The sequence below is a fragment of the Bidens hawaiensis genome, unplaced genomic scaffold (assembly GCF_021521415.1).
Source record: "Bidens hawaiensis isolate Kalapana, Puna unplaced genomic scaffold, B.hawaiensis_p1.1 tig00044190_1, whole genome shotgun sequence".
NCBI lineage: Eukaryota > Viridiplantae > Streptophyta > Magnoliopsida > Asterales > Asteraceae > Bidens > Bidens hawaiensis.
Window position 1 is genome coordinate 64,321 of NW_027497846.1, and position 18,939 is coordinate 83,259.

General features: G+C 41.6%; 1 protein-coding gene across 1 annotated transcript; it reads left to right on the forward strand.

The window, feature by feature from the left end:
- The first annotated feature begins 7,470 nt into the window (after positions 1-7,470).
- LOC143594768 (uncharacterized) lies at positions 7,471-8,818 on the forward strand. The gene is made up of 2 exons (XM_077074006.1): positions 7,471-7,598; positions 7,823-8,818. The coding sequence occupies exon 2, from the start codon at positions 7,826-7,828 to the stop codon at positions 8,816-8,818; it is 993 nt and encodes a 330-aa protein (XP_076930121.1). The 5' UTR covers positions 7,471-7,598; positions 7,823-7,825.
- Positions 8,819-18,939: the final 10,121 nt, after the last annotated feature.

Genomic DNA, 18,939 nt, shown 5'->3' on the forward strand with positions numbered 1-18,939 from the left:
CCGAGACGAAAGAAATGAAAGATGTTCCTATTGTGCGCGATTACCTAGAAGTATTCCCTGAGGATCTTCCGGGGTTGCCACCGGAACGTGAGATAGAATTCCAGATAGATTTAATACCAGGAGCCCAGCCCGTCGCGAAAGCGCCTTACCGTCTAGCGCCGTCTGAGATGAAAGAATTGATGTCCCAACTACAAAAACTTCTCGACAAAGGTTTCATAAGACCAAGTGTTTCTCCTTGGGGCGCGCCAGTGTTGTTCGTGAAGAAGAAAGATGGAAGTATGAGAATGTGCATAGACTATCGCGAGTTGAACAAGCTTACGGTAAAGAATAGATATCCTTTGCCAAGGATTGACGATCTGTTTGACCAACTGCAAGGGTCAAGCTGGTTCTCACGAATAGATCTCAGATCAGGCTATCATCAGATGAAGGTGAAAGAGGCAGACATCCCTAAAACAGTGTTTCGGACGCGGTATGGACACTACGAGTTCCTCGTAATGTCATTCGGTCAAACGAATGCTCCTGCAGCAGTTATGTATATGATGAATAGGGTATGTCGGCCATTGTTGGATAAGTCGGTTATTGTCTTCATCGACGATATATTGATTTATTCCAAAAGCAAGTCTGACCATGCTGAGCATCTGCGAGAAGTATTGGAGACTCTAAAGAAAGAGATGTTGTATGCTAAGTTTTCGAAATGCGCATTCTGGTTGCGAGAAGTACAATTTCTAGGTCACTTGATCAATCCTGAAGGGATTACCGTGGACCCAGCTAAGATTGAAGCGATAACAAATTGGAAGACTTCACAGAATCCGACTGATATACGAAGCTTCTTAGGGTTAGCTGGCTACTATAGGAGATTCATCGAAGGTTTCTCCAAGATAGCCGCACCGTTGACCAGCATGACCCGAAAGTCGATAGTATTCAGTTGGGGTAAGTTTCAGGAAGAAGCTTTCCAGGAGTTAAAGAAGAGACTCACGCAAGCTCCAATCCTTGCTTTACCCGATGGTGACGAGGATTTGGTTGTTTGTTTTGATGCTTCGCTTCGTGGGTTAGGTTGCGTGTTGATGCAACGAGGAAAGGTGATAGCTTACGCGTCTAGGCAATTGAAGGTCCATGAGAGTACTTATCCGACGCATGATTTGGAGCTAGCAGCAGTAGTGCATGCTCTCAAGATATGGAGACACTATCTGTATGGTACTAAGTGTACCATTTACACAGGTCATAAGAGTTTAAAGTACTTCTTCGAGTAGAAGGAATTGAACATGAGGCAGAGAAGATGGTTAGAATTTATAAAGGATTACGACTGTGATATTAAGTAATACCCTGGTAAAGCTAACGTGGTCGCTGATGCACTAAGCCGTAAGAATGAGGAAGTCATTGCAACAGTAAAGTCATATCAGCTAGTTATGAACTCAAGCTTATTTGAAGAAATCATCAAGGTGCAGTCTGAAGTGCTGGTAGATCAAGGGCTAGTAAAGAAAGAAAGGATTTTTGGTTAGCAAGACGAGTTGATGGAAAAAACGCATGGTGTTAAGACTAGGTTGACCGCATGTGGATTCCACTCCATGGAGATCTCAGAGGTCGAATCTTAGATGAAGCTCATAAGTCAAGATATTCTATTCATCCAGGAGCTACGAAGATGTACCAAGATTTGAAAAGAGACTACTGGTGGCCAGGAATGAAGAATGATGTGGTAGATTACGTCAGTAGGTGCTTAACTTGTTTACAAGTCAAGGCAGAGCATCAGAAGCCTTATGGGAAAATGCAGCCTTTAGAGATACCAGAATGGAAATGGGAACACATCACCATGGATTTCATAACTAAGCTACCACGTACAGCTAAGCATCATGATACCATCTGGGTGATTGTGGACCGTTTGACCAAGAGTGCTCACTTTCTGCCTATACGAGAGGCTATCTCGTCAGAAACGTTGGCAAGCTTGTTCATTAAAGAGGTTGTATCTAAGCATGGAGTGTCGTTATCGATCGTGTCTGATAGAGATAGTCGTTTTACTTCGAGGTTTTGGAAGAAGTTCCATGAAGCTATGGGAACAAGACTGAACATCAGTACGGCGTATCATCCTCAAACAAATGGGCAGTCTGAAAGGACGATCCAAACCCTTGAGGACATGCTACGTGCTTGTGTTTTGGACTTTAGAGGGAGTTGGGACGATCATCTACATCTAGCAGAATTCTCTTACAACAACAGTTATCATTCAAGTATTGGTATGCCACCGTTTGAGATGCATTACGGTAGACGATGTAGAACCCCGGTATGTTGGGGGGAGATTGGTCAGAAAGAGATAGGAAGTTTAGAAGTTGTGCAAGAAACTTCTTCAAAGTTCGATCAGATTAAGGCAAGGATGAAAGTTGCTCAAGATAGACAGAAGTCGTATGCTGATAAGCGGCGACGACCGATTGAGTTTAACATTAGTGACAGTGTGATGCTCAAGGTCTCGCCTTGGAAAGGAATCATTCTCTTCAGGAAGAGAGGAAAGTTGAGTCCGAGGTACATTGGACCGTTTAAGATTATAGATCGTGTGGGTGAAGTGGCTTATAAACTGGAATTGCCTGAAGAGTTAGAAGGAATTCACTCAACCTTCCATCTAGCTGATGACACGTCGCACGTGCCATTGATGGACATTGAGGTTGATGAACAGCTGAACTACATTGAGCAACCGATAGGGATTGTCGATCGCAAAGAGAAGCAACTTCGTCACAAGGTTATACCCCTAGTGAAAGTGATATGGAAGCATCGCAAGGGATCGGACGCTACATGGGAAGCTGAGGATGAGATGCGCAAGTTTTATCCGAATCTGTTTATGTAATAGTTAGGTTTCGGGGACAAAACCTCTTTAAGGAGGGAAGACTTGTAACATCCTACTTTCGGTAATATTAATAAAATAAAGTTCGTTTATTTTATAGCGGGTCGTTATCGGTTTAGTTGAATAGAATACGAGATGGACTTGTGTTGGATAAATGGATATGGGTTATGGACTTGGGTTATGGAGGAATGAAGGAAAGACCATGGGCTTAAGCCCATGATCAAAAATATATATACCCTTAATCCTCCATTTAATTCATTTACACATATCCCTTACACCTCTCAAACACACACACTTAAGCTCGCTCTCTCTCTCTCTAGCCGAAATATAGAAGAATCGGATCCCGACCCAAGTTAGTTGGGCACAGCTCAAGAAGGGAATAACCGTAAACGGTAAACGCAACCGCATTGAGGTGAGTTTCTAGCCCCACTTCCTTGTTATGTTTTCGGGGCTGTGTGCATACTCGATGTGATAGTTAATACACTTACCTTAAGTAGTAAGTGTATGCCTTGTATGATGGATGTATGATGATTGCTTGACGGTGCGTGAACGATCTTCGGATATTGCATGTACCGTCAGGTGGTAGCTAAAGACGTGATTGCTATGTATGATGTAAGATAAGATGTATGTATGAATATTTATGATGTATGCATAATGTACGTATGATAAGTTAATGGTATGTGAACGCTCTTCGGAGATTGCACGTATTGTCAGGAAAAATATTTAAGGACAGGTATAGTGTGAAGCTATGGAAGAAAGGGTAACGGACCCTATTAATACCCGAGGATGAAGGGTACCAGACCCTAATAATATCCGAGGATGAAGGGTGACCGGACCCTAATAATATCCGAGGATGAAGGGTGACCGGACCCTAATAATATCCGAGGATGGAGGGTACCGGACCCTAAATATATTCGAGGTATGTAGGGTGAAACGCCATTTATAATGTATGGTTAGATATGAATGTGTATGGACGAATGCTGATCTTGATATGTTGTAATGCGTACCTTCAGGCACGTATATGTGTATGAAAAGTAAGTTATGTGATTAACTAGAACTCACTCAGCATAGCTGACTTTTAGTATGCACGCTGGCAAATAGGTTAAGGCAGCTCGCGTGACTGAAGACATGGCATGGAAATCGAAGATACTGGCATCTCGAAGAAATGTTGTGATGCTTTAAAGACTATGTTTTGTTTTAATTGACTACGAATGTTTTATAAGACATGACTTGATGGTTATGTGAAATGTTATGGATGAAGTTTTTATTATTCGGCGAAAGTTTTTGTTAACTCTGATATTTAGAACTGCGTTTATGAGTAAATCTAACGTTAAAGTAGGGCTACCGGTAACGGGGCCTTACACATGATGTGACACTCGTCAATTTAGGTTAACTCCGTTAATCCGAACTCTGTTAATTCAAACTTATGATCACACGAACTGTAATGCATATCTCATTACATTTAAACTAGGGTTTAGATGACGCATGACAATCACTACACAAGTAGTCTTTCGGAATTTCACCGAAACACACACGAGTCGACTCAAAACGTTGGTGATCAAACAACAATTAATATAAACAAGTACTTAGTATAACAAGTACTTGGTAATCACTACACAAGTAGTCTTTCGGAATTTCACCGAAACACACACGAGTCGACTCAAAACGTTGGTGATCAAACAACAATTAATATAAACAAGTACTTAGTATAATATGTATTATGTGTGATAATATTTGTTATGTGACTTCATGTTTGCATTAATAACAATTATATTATGAATGAAATAGACTTGTTTGTGCTATAACTAAGTTAACTAGAAGTGCAAGGGGTAAAGTGTAACATATCAATTACTTAAACAAATTAATTATTACATAACCCTAATCCCACTCTCCCCCTCTCCGCTACACGACGGCAGCCTCTCTTCCCCCCTCCCCTTGACCGATTTTTGCACACACACATACATACAAGTGGATTACAAGTTGTTTTGAAGGTTCAAGAAGCTAATTAGGTAATATAAACACCATATATAATCCATTCTATCATTTAATTGTATGATTAAACCTGTAATCATAAAACCTAAGTGTTAAATATGTTGTTTGTTAATAATTTAGGGTTACATGTATGATTGTTAGTTCATAGGTTAATTGTTTATTGAGTTTTGATGAAAACTGATGCTGGAAAAATTATTGAATTCGTGTTTGGACGACTGTAACTCGATGTTAATGTTATGTTTTGATGCGATTGTTGTTTCTACAGTATACTAGGTCGAGTCTACTTTCTGAAAAGTCTGAGTTTCTAATTTTTGGACGCATAAAAGTCTGTTTTTATTATTTTGCAAAACTGTTGTGCAAGGCTGATTTGGGAGACCTGCTGTTAGGATGTTTTGCGACTAAGATATCTCATAAACTACAAGACCAAATGGGTTGGTTCCACTTCTAGAAGAAAACACATTCAGTTAGGAACCTAACCCAATTGGTCTTGCATTAATTGGATTTGTCATTTATCGGGAATAACAAAGAACATTCTGTTGCGCATGATAATGATTGTTGTGTGTTTGCTGTGATGTTTTGACCTTTGTGATAAAACCATATATGATAAAAATATAATAAGAATAGGTTTAGAAACCTAACTCACGTGTGCTTCTGTGATGATTTTTGGTGATTTATTTGACTTGTTAGAATTTATTAATATGAGTAATCTTGTCGAGTGAAAATATGCATGGATAATTTAGCTGTTGTATTATTTAAATTGTCATGAAAAGTGCATAACCGATCGATGTTTGCTATGTTTTGAACAAATTGCCCTTTTGGGGGATAAATGCTAGTAATGTACAATATTAATACTTGACACGTAAGTAGTTGTTCACACATGTAACGTATCACCAACGTGTTTGTCGAGTCGCACTTATTTCACAAACGAAACACGAAACGCATCTCATGCATAAGTTGTATGTGTCGAGTCTAGGGACTCACTCGTAGTTTAAATACTTAGAAAATCTCATTTTTGTTTTTAGAACACTAGTGAGGATTTTCTGTGACGCACACCTTTTTCTCGGATCTTTTTGGTTATCTTCGCAAACAGTGAGTTTCACGTCCCCTTTTTACTCTTTTTAAACGCTTTTATTGGGGGAGGTAACATACTCCAACGCTGTAGATTTTGTTTAGTTTTTATATATCACTTGTAAGGCTAAGTGGCAAACAAACCAACCAAAGTCCTTCATAACATCGAACCGGTTAATATTTGTATAATAGCGATTCGCTGTTGAGTAGTACTACTGGGTTTGACAAACCCCACCCAACTCTAAACTCGACTGTAGGTCGAGTGGGTGTAATTTTGGCTAACACATTACCATGGTCGTGGTTGACATGGTGGCAAGGCAATTGATAAACAGTCAGCTTCGGTGTCGAACACTTAGTAATACTTGTTGATAGGTTAGCTACATATTGATATATAAATTGACTTAACACTATCTGGTAACGCAAACGCAAACGCAAAACGCAAACGCAAACGCAAACGCTTTATTTATATAAACTTGTGAACTCACCAACCCTGTGTTGACACTTTTAGTATGTTATTCTCAGGTAGCCGAGGGGGGCGCTCGACTTAGGACATGCATTCGCTAAACATCATTGTTTTAAAAACTGCTTTTAATTTCTGTCTTGACAACTTGTGTTTTTAAGTCGTCTTGTGTGGCGCAACTGTTTTGGTTTACGATTTACGCTTCCGCATTTTTACTTAAGATTTGATGTCTTTGTTGTTTGAAAACTTTATTTTTGGTGTTTGATTATAACTAATGATTCCGATCCTGTTAGTTCACACTCTCTGACGGTAAAACTCCATTAGTGGATATTGAGGGTGTGACAGATTGGTATCAGAGCCATTGGTTATAGCGAACTAGAATTGCATGCATACTAGACTATAACCGCAACGACCCATTAGTTATAATTATACGCTCTGCATATATAAGTATATATAGTCATTCGTTATCTTTATCTCTTTACCTCATTCACTCATACGCGTGCATACACGACTTATCCTGTAGGGATGTCAACGCCATCCTCATCATCGTCCAATCAGGTGACTCATGCCCCTGGAAAGAAACCGCATCTACCTAACTCATCGCCACCCCGGGTAGTCCCGACACTGGCAGCCCCTGCACCGAAGAGGTATCGCCTATCTGGAGACATGTACGACGACAACGTTAGCTGGGATTGGTACCTGAGTCTGATCAAGCGTATGGTTTACCATGAGCAAGTTCCCCCACTACCTCCCCCAGGCTGTCCTATATTCCCCAACACCCTACCACCCATAACCGAACCAATGAAGCGTGTTCTCGCGGCTATCGCTTCCTGTTTAGAACGTGAAGTGGGCATTATGCGCTCGACGAAAGCGAACGTTTCCGGATTGATAAGAGATGGAACCGAGACTAGGGAGGAAATTTCCCGCCTGACTGAAGCTATGAAGGAAGTGCAGGATGCTAACTATCAGCAAATGAAGATAATGAGAAAAATGCAAGCAGAGATGATAGATTTGCATGATCAACTTCTTAAGGCGAGATCCCTGGCAGCGATAGCTCTAGCTCGTTTTAATATTTTAGAGGCGCAAATTGCTCAGAATGCAGCAGAACCTGAGGAAGAACCTGAGGAAGAACCCGAGGAAGATCCCGAGGAGGAACCCGAAGAGGAACCGGAGGAAGAGCCGGCTGAGGAGGAGGCACACTCAAAGGTGTCCTCAGACGATGACATCTAAGAATGATAACACCTAGATGAAGGGGTTGGCTCCATCCAAACTTATATTTTTTCTATGATTTTAAGGATTGATTTTAAATACTTTGTAGCGGATACAATGGTTTTAATCATGAATTATTATTTGGATTATTATATGGTTGTGATGTGATGTTTTATTTCTTTTCTTTCTTACCTACCTTTTATTACATGTATGGTGTGTTGCATATGAAACCGAGAATTCATGTCTAACATTTTATGTTGTGATTCTAGGAGATGTCTGGAAGAAACGCCGGTCGTGGTCGCGGTAACTTAAACCTAACCGCAGCAGAACTCCAAACCCTATTGAATGACCATGCGGCGGCCGCTCTAGCTGCACATGTTCAGAATCAAGCCGGAGGTCCAGCCGGAGTCTGTACTTTCAAGAACTACCTAGACTGCAAGCCCAATTCGTTTAAGGGCACTGAGGGAGCCATAGGCTTCCTGCGTTGGGCCGATAAGGCAGAGTCAGCTTTCGAGATGTGTAACTGTCCACCCGCCAGCAGGGTTAAGTTCGCTGCTGGAACACTGGAGAATTCTGCCCTCACCTGGTGGAACTCCAATATGCAAATTCTTGGGTTGGATTTGGCAAACGCTATAACCTGGGAGGAATTCAAGAATATGATGCGAGAAGACTATTGTCCTAGAGAGGAAATCGCGAAGTTGGAGTCGGAATTTTGGGCGCTGAAAATGGCGGGTTCCGAGATTGAAGCCTACACCACCCGTTCCCATGAGCTAGCAGTGATGTGCCCGCGGATGGTTGACCCGCCGAGTAAGAGAATTGAGATGTATATCGATGGTTTGGTACCCCAGATTCAGGGTATGGTGACATTGTCCAAACCGGCTACAATTCAGCAAGCGATCCGAATAGCCCACAAGCTAACGGACCAAGCAGTGGCACAAGGTGCGTTACCACCTAGAGGTTCCACCTCTAAAACCCATGATAACACAAGCAATGACAACAACAACAACAACAACTCTGGTAATGGAAAGAGGAAATTTGACAACACCAGGTCCTCGTCATCGAACCCTCCACAGCAACAACACCACCGTAAACCCGAACTCGCTCGGAACTTCAATAATCAGGGTTCCAACAATAACAACAACGGTGGCGGACAGAGTTCGAGTGGCTATGCTGGAAAGTACCCGAAATGCAACAAGTGCAACTATCACCATGCTGGCCTATGTGACCGTATCAAGTGTCTGCGAGCGGCAAATTGGGTCATGTAACGATTCCGGAAAATTCAGGTATACCCTAGCCGGTATATACTATTTATGTGTTATTTAATATGGAATATATGAATTATAATGAATTTATACGAGTATGAATGATTCACAGTACGAATTATACTCGATCATTCGGCTAATCGTATTGGAATTACGATTAACCGATGAACGGTTATTGAAACCCGAACGAATCGGGGATTACGTTATAGACGAAATATATGATGTTTAGTAATGTTTACGAAGCATTAAAGCTTCGGGATAAGTGAATTATAGCACGGAAAAAGAATTTCGATTTAATGGTACGTCGGTACGTTAATCGAAACCTTTAATACCAAACCAAGCAAGAGATGATCAATCAAGCCGAAAAAGATGTGCAGTTATTAATAATATGATGTTTTAAGTCAATAAATGTCATGGTTTAAGTTTTTAAAGTTTTTAAATAGGTTTTATATAAATTTCATTTTTAAGCCGAAATACGACCGTTTTAGTCTCGTTTTAAGCCGAATTAAGTATTTAACCGAAAAACGAACTGAACCAGATTATCCACAACATTATCCAGATTGCGTAATCCGAATGTGTGGCCAAGAATGAAGGAGTGGGCCCCACCCCACTCCTTAATAGTTCCGATCGGCTAGGGGTTTTCCCCCTTAGCCTTTTATTTTCTTTTTTCTTCATACATTCAAGCTCCAAACCTTTCCCTCTCTTCAAATCTCAGCCAAGACCTTGATCTTTAACCCGAAGTCACAAGGTAAAAACATGATATAAGGGTTGAATCTTGGTTTTTAATTCCATAATCTTGAGAAAATGAGGTTTCAAGTAAGAAATGGGTGAAAACCCGAGATGAAACCGATTCTTGCATGATCAAGTGATGTATACAAGTTATTCAAGGGATCTTGGTCCAAGAAAGGAGTTAAAAGAGTCAAAAACGAATTTTTACGATTAAAATCTTGGTTTTGATGTCTTAACCGAAACCATGAAAGAAATGGCTTGATTGTGGGTGTAACTTGCTTGGTGTGGTGTTATTGTGCTTGTAGGTATTATATCTAGTTGCTAGCAAAGGCTAGAAAGCAAGATCTTTGCGATCTAAAGCTAGAAACACAAGGTAGTTTGGTTTTTCATATGATTTTTATGATTTGTACAGATTGTGATAAACTTAGAGTTGGGTCATGAAATTTCACAGAGATGATCTACACATGAAAATATGAGATCTGTGAAAATTTGGTAATTGTTTGATAAAGGATGAATATTTGATGAATTTAATGCTCGGTTTTGGCTAAAAATGATGAAAGATAGCTAAACATCATGAAAACTTCTGGAAAATTCTAGATAAGCTTTTTATAACATATAAAAGTCACACACAAAATTTCAGATCCGTTAGAGAAGTCTAAGTAGACTTTTCGGTAAAACGAGTTCTAGGGTTTTCTAGCTCGGTTTTGGTGAAAATGGTATGAAAAATGAGATTTTGGTTCTGGAAAAATTACAGGGAACTATGTGGATGGCAGGGGTCATCCCAGAAAAATTTGGGATTTTTCTAAGGTCGTTTGGTATTTTCGATATATTTGGTGTTTAAATGACGTTTAAAAATAGATAAATAAATGTTAAATATAAAAATTAATTCTGGAAATATTTTTATAAAATTCCTTACTGTCAAAAAGTGATTTGTGCAAAATCTCAAGATCCGAGACTAAACGGATAATTATTTGTGCTAAAAAGAACATAAAAACAAACTTTTAAAGCTTAAAACGCGTAAACCGGCAAAGTTCGCCTAAGCGAGCTGACTGGTGTATAAAAACCTTAAAAATGAACCATTTTCATGAAACTAAGTTAATCAAGTAAAAATAAATCATCCGAAAATAATTCGGATGATTTGGGTATTTTTATACGAAATAACAGTTTCCGGCACCCTAAAGACGGAAACAGGTCCCGCGGCCAAACGGGGCCTCTAAACCGAGCTCTAAATTCACGGTTTTAACTAAAATATCAGTCAAACACTATTTTCGGGTCGTGTGTGACCAAACTCATTTTTGAAGCATAAAAACGGATAACCGTGCTAGGCACGCAAAACGGGGAAAACATAATAATAATAAATTTTGACGGATAAATTCTAAGAGATATCACAATCTGAATCCTGAGAAGTGTCCCTGGGTTAACATTGTCCCCGGATCGAGTACAGTACTGGGTTAACAGTGTCCCCAGATGTACCGGTTGACACGGATTTAATTTATGGAAATTGTATAGTAACGACTTAGGTATCATATTACAGATTCAGGCTCATAGCTGTTCACTGTACTACATACTGACTCACGAGAAGGTGAGTTTCACGAGCCCCTTTTTACTGAACTGTTTTAAATATTTTCCCGGGGCGGAAAGCATGTTTCTATCAAAATGTTTAAGTACATGCCGATCGCATGGAAATGAATGTATTTATATAATGTTTATTGTACGGGAATCGTACGGTAATGTATTAAGATGGTAATTGTCTGAGTTGCTAACAGTGTAAGGCCCGAAACAGTGTTCTGGGTTAACAGTGTCCCCAGAGGTTATTAAATGGGTTTCTGGGTTAACAGTGTCCCCAGAGGGTATTAAATGTGTTTCTGGGTTAACAGTGTCCCCAGAGGTTATTAAATGTGTTTCTGGGTTAACAGTGTCCCAGAGGTTATTGGATGTGTCTCTGGGTTAACAGAGGTTTCACTTGTGGGCTCAGCATAATTTCATCGCTAATATATGATTTCTATAATGATTTGTCATGGTTTATTTAAATTAGTGAAACTCACCAACTATTCGTAGTTGACCCGTTTTCTTTACATGCTTTCTAGGTACACCCAAATTGGAATGAGTGATACGTGCTTGATGATGTGTGCTATTTTGTGGAAGCTTAAGGATCTTTATTTTGTATTGAATATGTTAACGTATTATCGGTAAAACTTATGTGTTAACGCCTAGAAGATAACGAAACTCGGAACAATGAATTGCGATGTAAATTAATGTAGTGGTGTTTTCTTTATAAACAATGATGTTGATATCAGATGCGTCTGTTGTATCCTGTTTACGTTTCCGCTGCGGTTACGGGGTGTTACAGAACTTGGTATCAGAGCCATTGGTTATAAAGAATTAGGATGTCTTAAAAAGATACCTAAAATATAACCAGTAGCTCAAGTATTATAGAATCTGAATATCAACTAATAATTTATAGTGACGAGATCTGGATGAACTTGGATGGACAAGTGAGTTATTATGGTCCGGAACATAATAAAAGACTCGTCTGCACGAGGGAATTCAGGGGAAGTCACGGGGGACTTTAATAGGTAAAATTGGCAACATATGTGTAAATATATGATAATATTGTTATGTGGTAAAGTTGTATAAGTAAGTGTATATTAATTTGATTATGGTTTACACTATGGAAAGAACTATATGTTTGATTAACTTGTGTGCAGGTAAGAATGTCGAGAACTCATAGTTTATCGGTGGAGGAGGACCCGGAGGAAGTCAGCTCCGGGAACTCTGGGAGTCTACGCATATCATCCAGCTCTGAGCCTAGCGAGGCTAGTCGTAGGAGCTCTAGCCAGTCCTCCCCAGTCAGAATTGTCAGATACCTCACCCCACCCGCACCACAGGCCACCCTTATCCCTCCCGGATTCGGACCCCGCCTCACGGCGCGGATCAGTGTCCCGCATGTCCCACCTACCTCTCCCCCACCCAGACCTGCTACCCGTCGTGGCGAGTCCTCCCGCTCCCAGCCCGAGCCTGTGACTCCACCTGTGTGGGGTCTTCCTAGGCAGGAAAGGGACGCGGCGGCATGGCTTCGAGTGCTCACCGAGCAGGTGAATGAGCACTCCGCCGCCCTGACAGTGGGAGTGCAGAGGCGGATGTATCTGGGGGACTGCATAATGGACCACCAGTATACGATTGCGCAGCTAAGGAGGGAGTGCTCATACTCCCAACTGATGATTGACCGGATGGAACACGGATCCGGGGTATGTTGGCGGTGATGGTGGTGTTGGTGGCTGTGTTGGTGGGGTTGGTATACCACCGTGTTTAGTGATGTTAGGATGGTAGAAGTCATGGACCGCTTTTTGATACTCTGTGTAAGCAGTTAGTGGTGATGCTAACATAGAGTGAATCTTGGGTAGTTATAATACAACCACTGGCCCTTAGGGGGTCTCTTTTGGGGTATATCATTATAGATACTTTTGGGTATCATTCAAGCACTGACCCATTGCGGGTTATGTCGAGATGATGCCGACATAGGCCCTATGTATGAAAACTTAACCTATATAATGATGACAGGAAAGTATGTGAACTGACGTTGATATAATATGTACTGATGTTTATTAATGAATGGAATGTGGGTTGTGTGTTATGATTGGAACTTTTATTAATTATATGTATTTTCTTGATGTTGTGTAGAATGGCACCAAAACGATCAGCTCAATTATCGGAAGTAGATGTGAGCCGTTTGATTGCTCAACAGTTAGAGGCGGCGATACCAGATATAGTATCGCGCATCGCCGCCAGTATTAACAATTCGACCAATCCAACCCCTCCGAGCAATCAAACGACCACCAATAATGACGGGGAACAAAATGCTAATCCTCCACAGAACGATAACACGATTCCGAGTAATGACGCACCACCTAGGGTGGTCGTTACAGACAGTAATGGCCCTATACCTACTGTAGAAACGAACCGTACTGAACCGATTCCTGCATCCAGGGGATGTTCGATCAAAGACTTTATGTTGTGCAAACCCCTAGAGTTTAGCGGGTCTGAAGGACCAAATGGGTTGGTTAAGTGGATCGAGAAAATAGAATCCGTTGTGAATATCAGCAACTGCCCCGAGGATTGTGTTGTTAAGTATGCTACCTGCACATTCACGGACCATGCCTTGACATGGTGGAACACGATAGTGCAGACTCGCGGTCAGGCGGCGACAAACCGCATGACCTGGACAGAGCTCAAGGCTCTTGTACTGGAACATTTCTGCCCGAAAAACGAATTGCAGAAATTAGAAAATGAATTGTGGAACCTGGAGATGCAGGGGGCAGACCACTTGGGTTATACGAACCGGTTTAATGAGTTGTCGCGATTGGTACCATGGTTGGTCACCCCAGAGTCGAAGAGGGTTGAGCGTTATATTTGGGGGCTAACTCCAGTTGTAAGGAGTATAGTCAATTCTGGGGGACACCAGACGTATGAGGGTGCGGTGTCGCAAGCTGGTATCGTCACGTATGATTTCGTAAGGAGCGGATCACTGAAGGTAACAGGAGAATCCGCTGGGGGAAAGCGGGGTACACATGACCATAGGATCCAGGAAAAGCAGCAAAATAAACGTGCTAGGCCCACTGCCCAGAACTACGCCATGACTAGTTCGGGCGGAAGGCAGGAACCGCAGACAAGGATGTTTCCCAGGTGTGGGAAATGCGGTTATCAGCATGGGGGCGAGTGCCGGGGAGTAGTGTGCCATCGGTGTGGCAGGGAGGGGCACTCCGCACCGAGATGTAGGACAAACCTGAACAACCTGAACCGACAACCGCAACCTATCCGTGCGCAGCCATTTAAGACCCAACCAGCCCGACAGCAAAACCCGCAAGGAAACCAAATGGTGACCACCAGCCGTGCTTGCTATGAATGCGGCAGCACGGATCACTTCAAAAGACACTGTCCGAAAGTGAACCAGGGAGGACACGGGAGGCAAACCACGGGTCAGGCATCGTTGTCCAATCCGGCGAGAGGCCGAGCATTCGTGATGGGGACGAGCGAAGCACGCCAGGACCCCAGCGTAGTGACAGGTACATTCCTCGTCTCTGACCATTACGCTTCTGTATTATTTGATACGGGTGCCGACAGAAGTTTTGTCTCCGTTAAGTTTCTATCGATAGCAAACCTTCCAATTGGTGAAACCATAGAACCTTATACCGTAGAAGTCGCTAACGGTAAAACCATGATAGTGAAACAAATAGTTCGGAATTGCCCTTTTATTCTGAACGAACAATCCTTCCTGATTGACTTGTTACCGGTAGAATTGGGTAGTTTTGACGTGATAGTGGGAATGGATTGGTTAGCACGTAACAAGGTAGAAATAAACTGTGAAAAGAAAATCGTCAAGATCCGGGTGTCGGATGACGGAGAGGTATTAGTGCAGGGTGAGAAGTCGGGCAATATGATATCGTTTATATCCCACCTCAAGGTGTTAAAATATATACGCCAGGGATGTGTGACGTATCTAGCAAGCTTGACGGCCACAGATTCTGAGGAGAAACGAGTGGATGATATTCCAGTGGTGCGCAAATTTCCACAAGTTTTCCCAGAAGAACTTCCTGGATTACCGCCAACCCGACAGGTCGAATTCAGAATCGACTTATTACCTCAAGCTGGCCCTGTTGCTATGGCGCCCTACCGACTTGCACCATCCGAGATGCAAGAATTATCCAACCAGTTACAAGAATTGTTGGATAAAGGATTTATACGTCCCAGTTATTCCCCGTGGGGTGCACCTGTACTATTCGTGAAAAAGAAGGACGGGAGCCTTAGAATGTGCATTGATTAGAGGGAATTGAACAAGTTAACAATCAAAAATAGGTACCCTCTTCCCCGAATTGATGACCTGTTCGACCAACTACAAGGTGCGAGCTACTTCTCAAAAATTGATCTTAGATCGGGATACCATCAGGTTAGAATTCAGGAGGAGGATATCCCAAAAACCGCATTCCGGCCTCGCTACGGCCATTACGAGTTCTTAGTTATGCCTTTTGGGCTAACAAATACGCCAGCAGTGTTCATGGATCTCATGAATCGAGTCTGTAAACCCTACCTCGATAAATTCGTCATCGTGTTTATTGACGATATTTTGATATACTCGAAGAGTAAAGAAGAGCACGAGCAACACTTAAGATTAATCTTAGAGCTTCTAAATCAAGAGAAGTTGTATGCAAAATTCTCCAAGTGTAACTTCTGGTTACAAGAGGTGCAATTCCTCGGTCACGTTATAAACCATCAAGGAATACACGTTGATCCGAGTAAGGTTGAAGCAATTAAGAATTGGCAAGCGCCTAAATCTCCAAAGGAAATCCGCCAATTCTTAGGCTTAGCTGGATATTATCGTCGATTTATAGAGAACTTTTCCAGCATCGCCCAACCTTTAACCCTCCTGACTCAAAAGGATCGAAAGTATGAATGGGAAGAAGAACAGGAGACGGCGTTTCAAACGCTAAAACAAAGATTGTGCCAAGCGCCAATCTTAAGTCTCCCCGACGGAGACGATGGTTTTGTCTTGTATTGTGACGCATCCCGGAGAGGGTTAGGATGCGTGTTGATGCAAAATAATAAGGTTATAGCCTATGCTTCTCGACAGTTAAAAATACACGAGAAAAACTACACTACTCATGACTTAGAACTGGGAGCAGTATCTTCGCACTTAAAATCTGGAGACATTATCTTTACGGTACAAAGTGCACCATCTTCACCGATCATAAAAGTTTGCAACACATATTCGATCAGAAAGAACTGAATATGAGGCAACGAAGATGGGTCGAGTTGTTAAGCGACTATGACTGTGACATCCGTTATCACCCCGGCAAGGCTAACGTCGTAGCCGATGCCTTGAGTAGGAAGGATCGAGTTAAGCCATTGCGTGTGCGAGCGCTGGGGATGATAGTCGAGTCGAACCTTTCGGATCTGATTCGAGTCGCTCAACGTGAGGCATTGAAAGAGGAACAAATGGAAAAAGAGGGACTTTACGGCAATGAGAAGAATTTCAAACAGCGCAAGGACGAAATTCTCTATTTCAAAAACCGGGTTTGGGTCCCGACCCTCCATGACCTTCGTGAATTAATCATGGACGAAGCGCATAGATCGAAATATTCCATACATCCGGGATCGGATAAGATGTACAAGGATGTGAAGGAATACTACTGGTGGCCGGGTATGAAAAAGGATATAGCCACGTACGTCGGTAAGTGTACGACTTGTGCGAGGGTTAAGGCGGAGCACCAGAAGCCCTCGGGAATGTTACAACAACCGGAAATTCCTGAATGGAAGTGGGAGCAGATCACGATGGATTTTGTGACACATCTCCCCAAGACGTCCCGAGGACATGATGCAATTTGGGTAATCGTGGATCGATTAACCAAATCGGCAAATTTTATTCCGATTAGGAATAATTATAACACTGAGAGACTTGCGCAGATTTATATAAATGAAATTGTGTCTCGTCATGGTATACCCATCTCGATCATCTCCGATCGGGATAGCCATTTCACCTCCAATCTTTGGCAAGCTGTCCAAGAAGCGCTGGGAACGCGTATTGATCTAAGCACAGCTTACCACCCTCAGACCGATAGTCAGTCAGAGAGGACCATTCAAACCCTGGAGGACTTGCTTCGTGCGTGCGTACTGGATTTTAAGGGAAATTGGGATCAACATCTCCCACTCGTTGAATTTTCCTATAATAACAGTTACCATAGCAGTATAAAGGCAGCACCTTACGAAGCATTGTATGGACGGAAGTGCCGATCACCACTCTGCTGGACTGAAGTGGGCGACACACAGGTAATTAGATCAGATCTGGTCCAGGAAACGACCAGCAAAATCCTTGAAATTAAGAACAATCTGAAGGCCGCACGGGATCGGCAGAAGAGTTATGCCGATACCCGTAGGAAACCGTTATCATTTGAGAAAGGTGATAAAGTGTATTTGAAAGTATCACCTTGGAAAGGAGTAGTCAGATTTGGAAATGCGGGGAAGTTAGCCCCTAGATACATTGGACCATTCGACATTACTGCAAAAATCGGCCCCGTAGCATACCGATTAGAACTACCCGATGAATTAAGTGCAGTTCACAACGTGTTTCACGTATCGAATTTGAAAAGGTGTCTGTCGGATGAGACATCGGTGTTACCACTAGAGGGTGTCCAATTAAACGATAAGCTTAATTTCGTAGAGGAACCCATAGAAATTGTAGACGGGAAAATCAAACAACTTAGACAAAATAAAATTTCATTGGTCAAAGTTAGATGGATTTCGCAACGAGGCCCAGAATATACTTGGGAACGAAAAGACGAATTTCGAAAGAAATACCCCTACCTGTTTCCTCAAAAGGAAGTAATCGACGCGTAAAATTTCGAGGACGAAATTTTTGTTACGGGGGTAGAATGTAACGATTCCGGCAAATTCAGGTATACCCTAGCCGGTATATACTATTTATGTGTTATTTAATATGGAATATATGAATTATAATGAATTTATACGAGTATGAATGATTCACAGTACGAATTATACTCGATCATACGGCTAATCGTATTGGAATTACGATTAACCGATGAACGGTTATTGAAACCCGAACGAATCGGGGATTACGTTATAGACGAAATATATGATGTTTAGTAATGTTTACGAAGCATTAAAGCTTCGGGATAATTGAATTATAGCACGGAAAAAGAATTTCGATTTAATGGTACGTCGGTACGTTAAACGAAACCTTTAATACCAAACCAAGCAAGAGATGATCAATCAAGCCGAAAAAGATGTGCAGTTATTAATAATATGATGTTTTAAGTCAATAAATGTCATGGTTTAAGTTTTTAAAGTTTTTAAATCGGTTTTATATAAATTTCATTTTTAAGCCGAAATACGACCGTTTTAGCCTCGTATTAAGCCGAATTAAGCATTTAACCGAAAAACGAACTGAACCAGATTATTCACAACATTATCCAGATTGCGTAATCCGAATGTGTGGCCAAGAATGAAGGAGTGGGCCCCACCCCACTCCTTAATAGTTCCTATCGGCTAGGGGTTTTCCCCCTTAGCCTTTTATTTTCTTTTTTCTTCATACATTCAAGCTCCAAACCTTTCCCTCTCTTCAAATCTCAGCCAAGACCTTGATCTTTAACCCGAAGTCACAAGGTAAAAACATGATATAAGGGTTGAATCTTGGTTTTTAATTCCATAATCTTGAGAAAATGAGGTTTCAAGTAAGAAATGGGTGAAAACCCGAGATGAAACCAATTCTTGCGTGATCAAGTGATGTATACAAGTTATTCAAGGGATCTTGGTCCAAGAAAGGAGTTAAAAGAGTCAAAAACTAATTTTTACGATTAAAATCTTGGTTTTGATGTCTTAACCGA

Bases quoted from the DNA above. Each gene is read 5' to 3' on its own strand.
- LOC143594768 (XM_077074006.1), top strand. From the start codon at position 7,826: ATGTCTGGAAGAAACGCCGGTCGTGGTCGCGGTAACTTAAACCTAACC.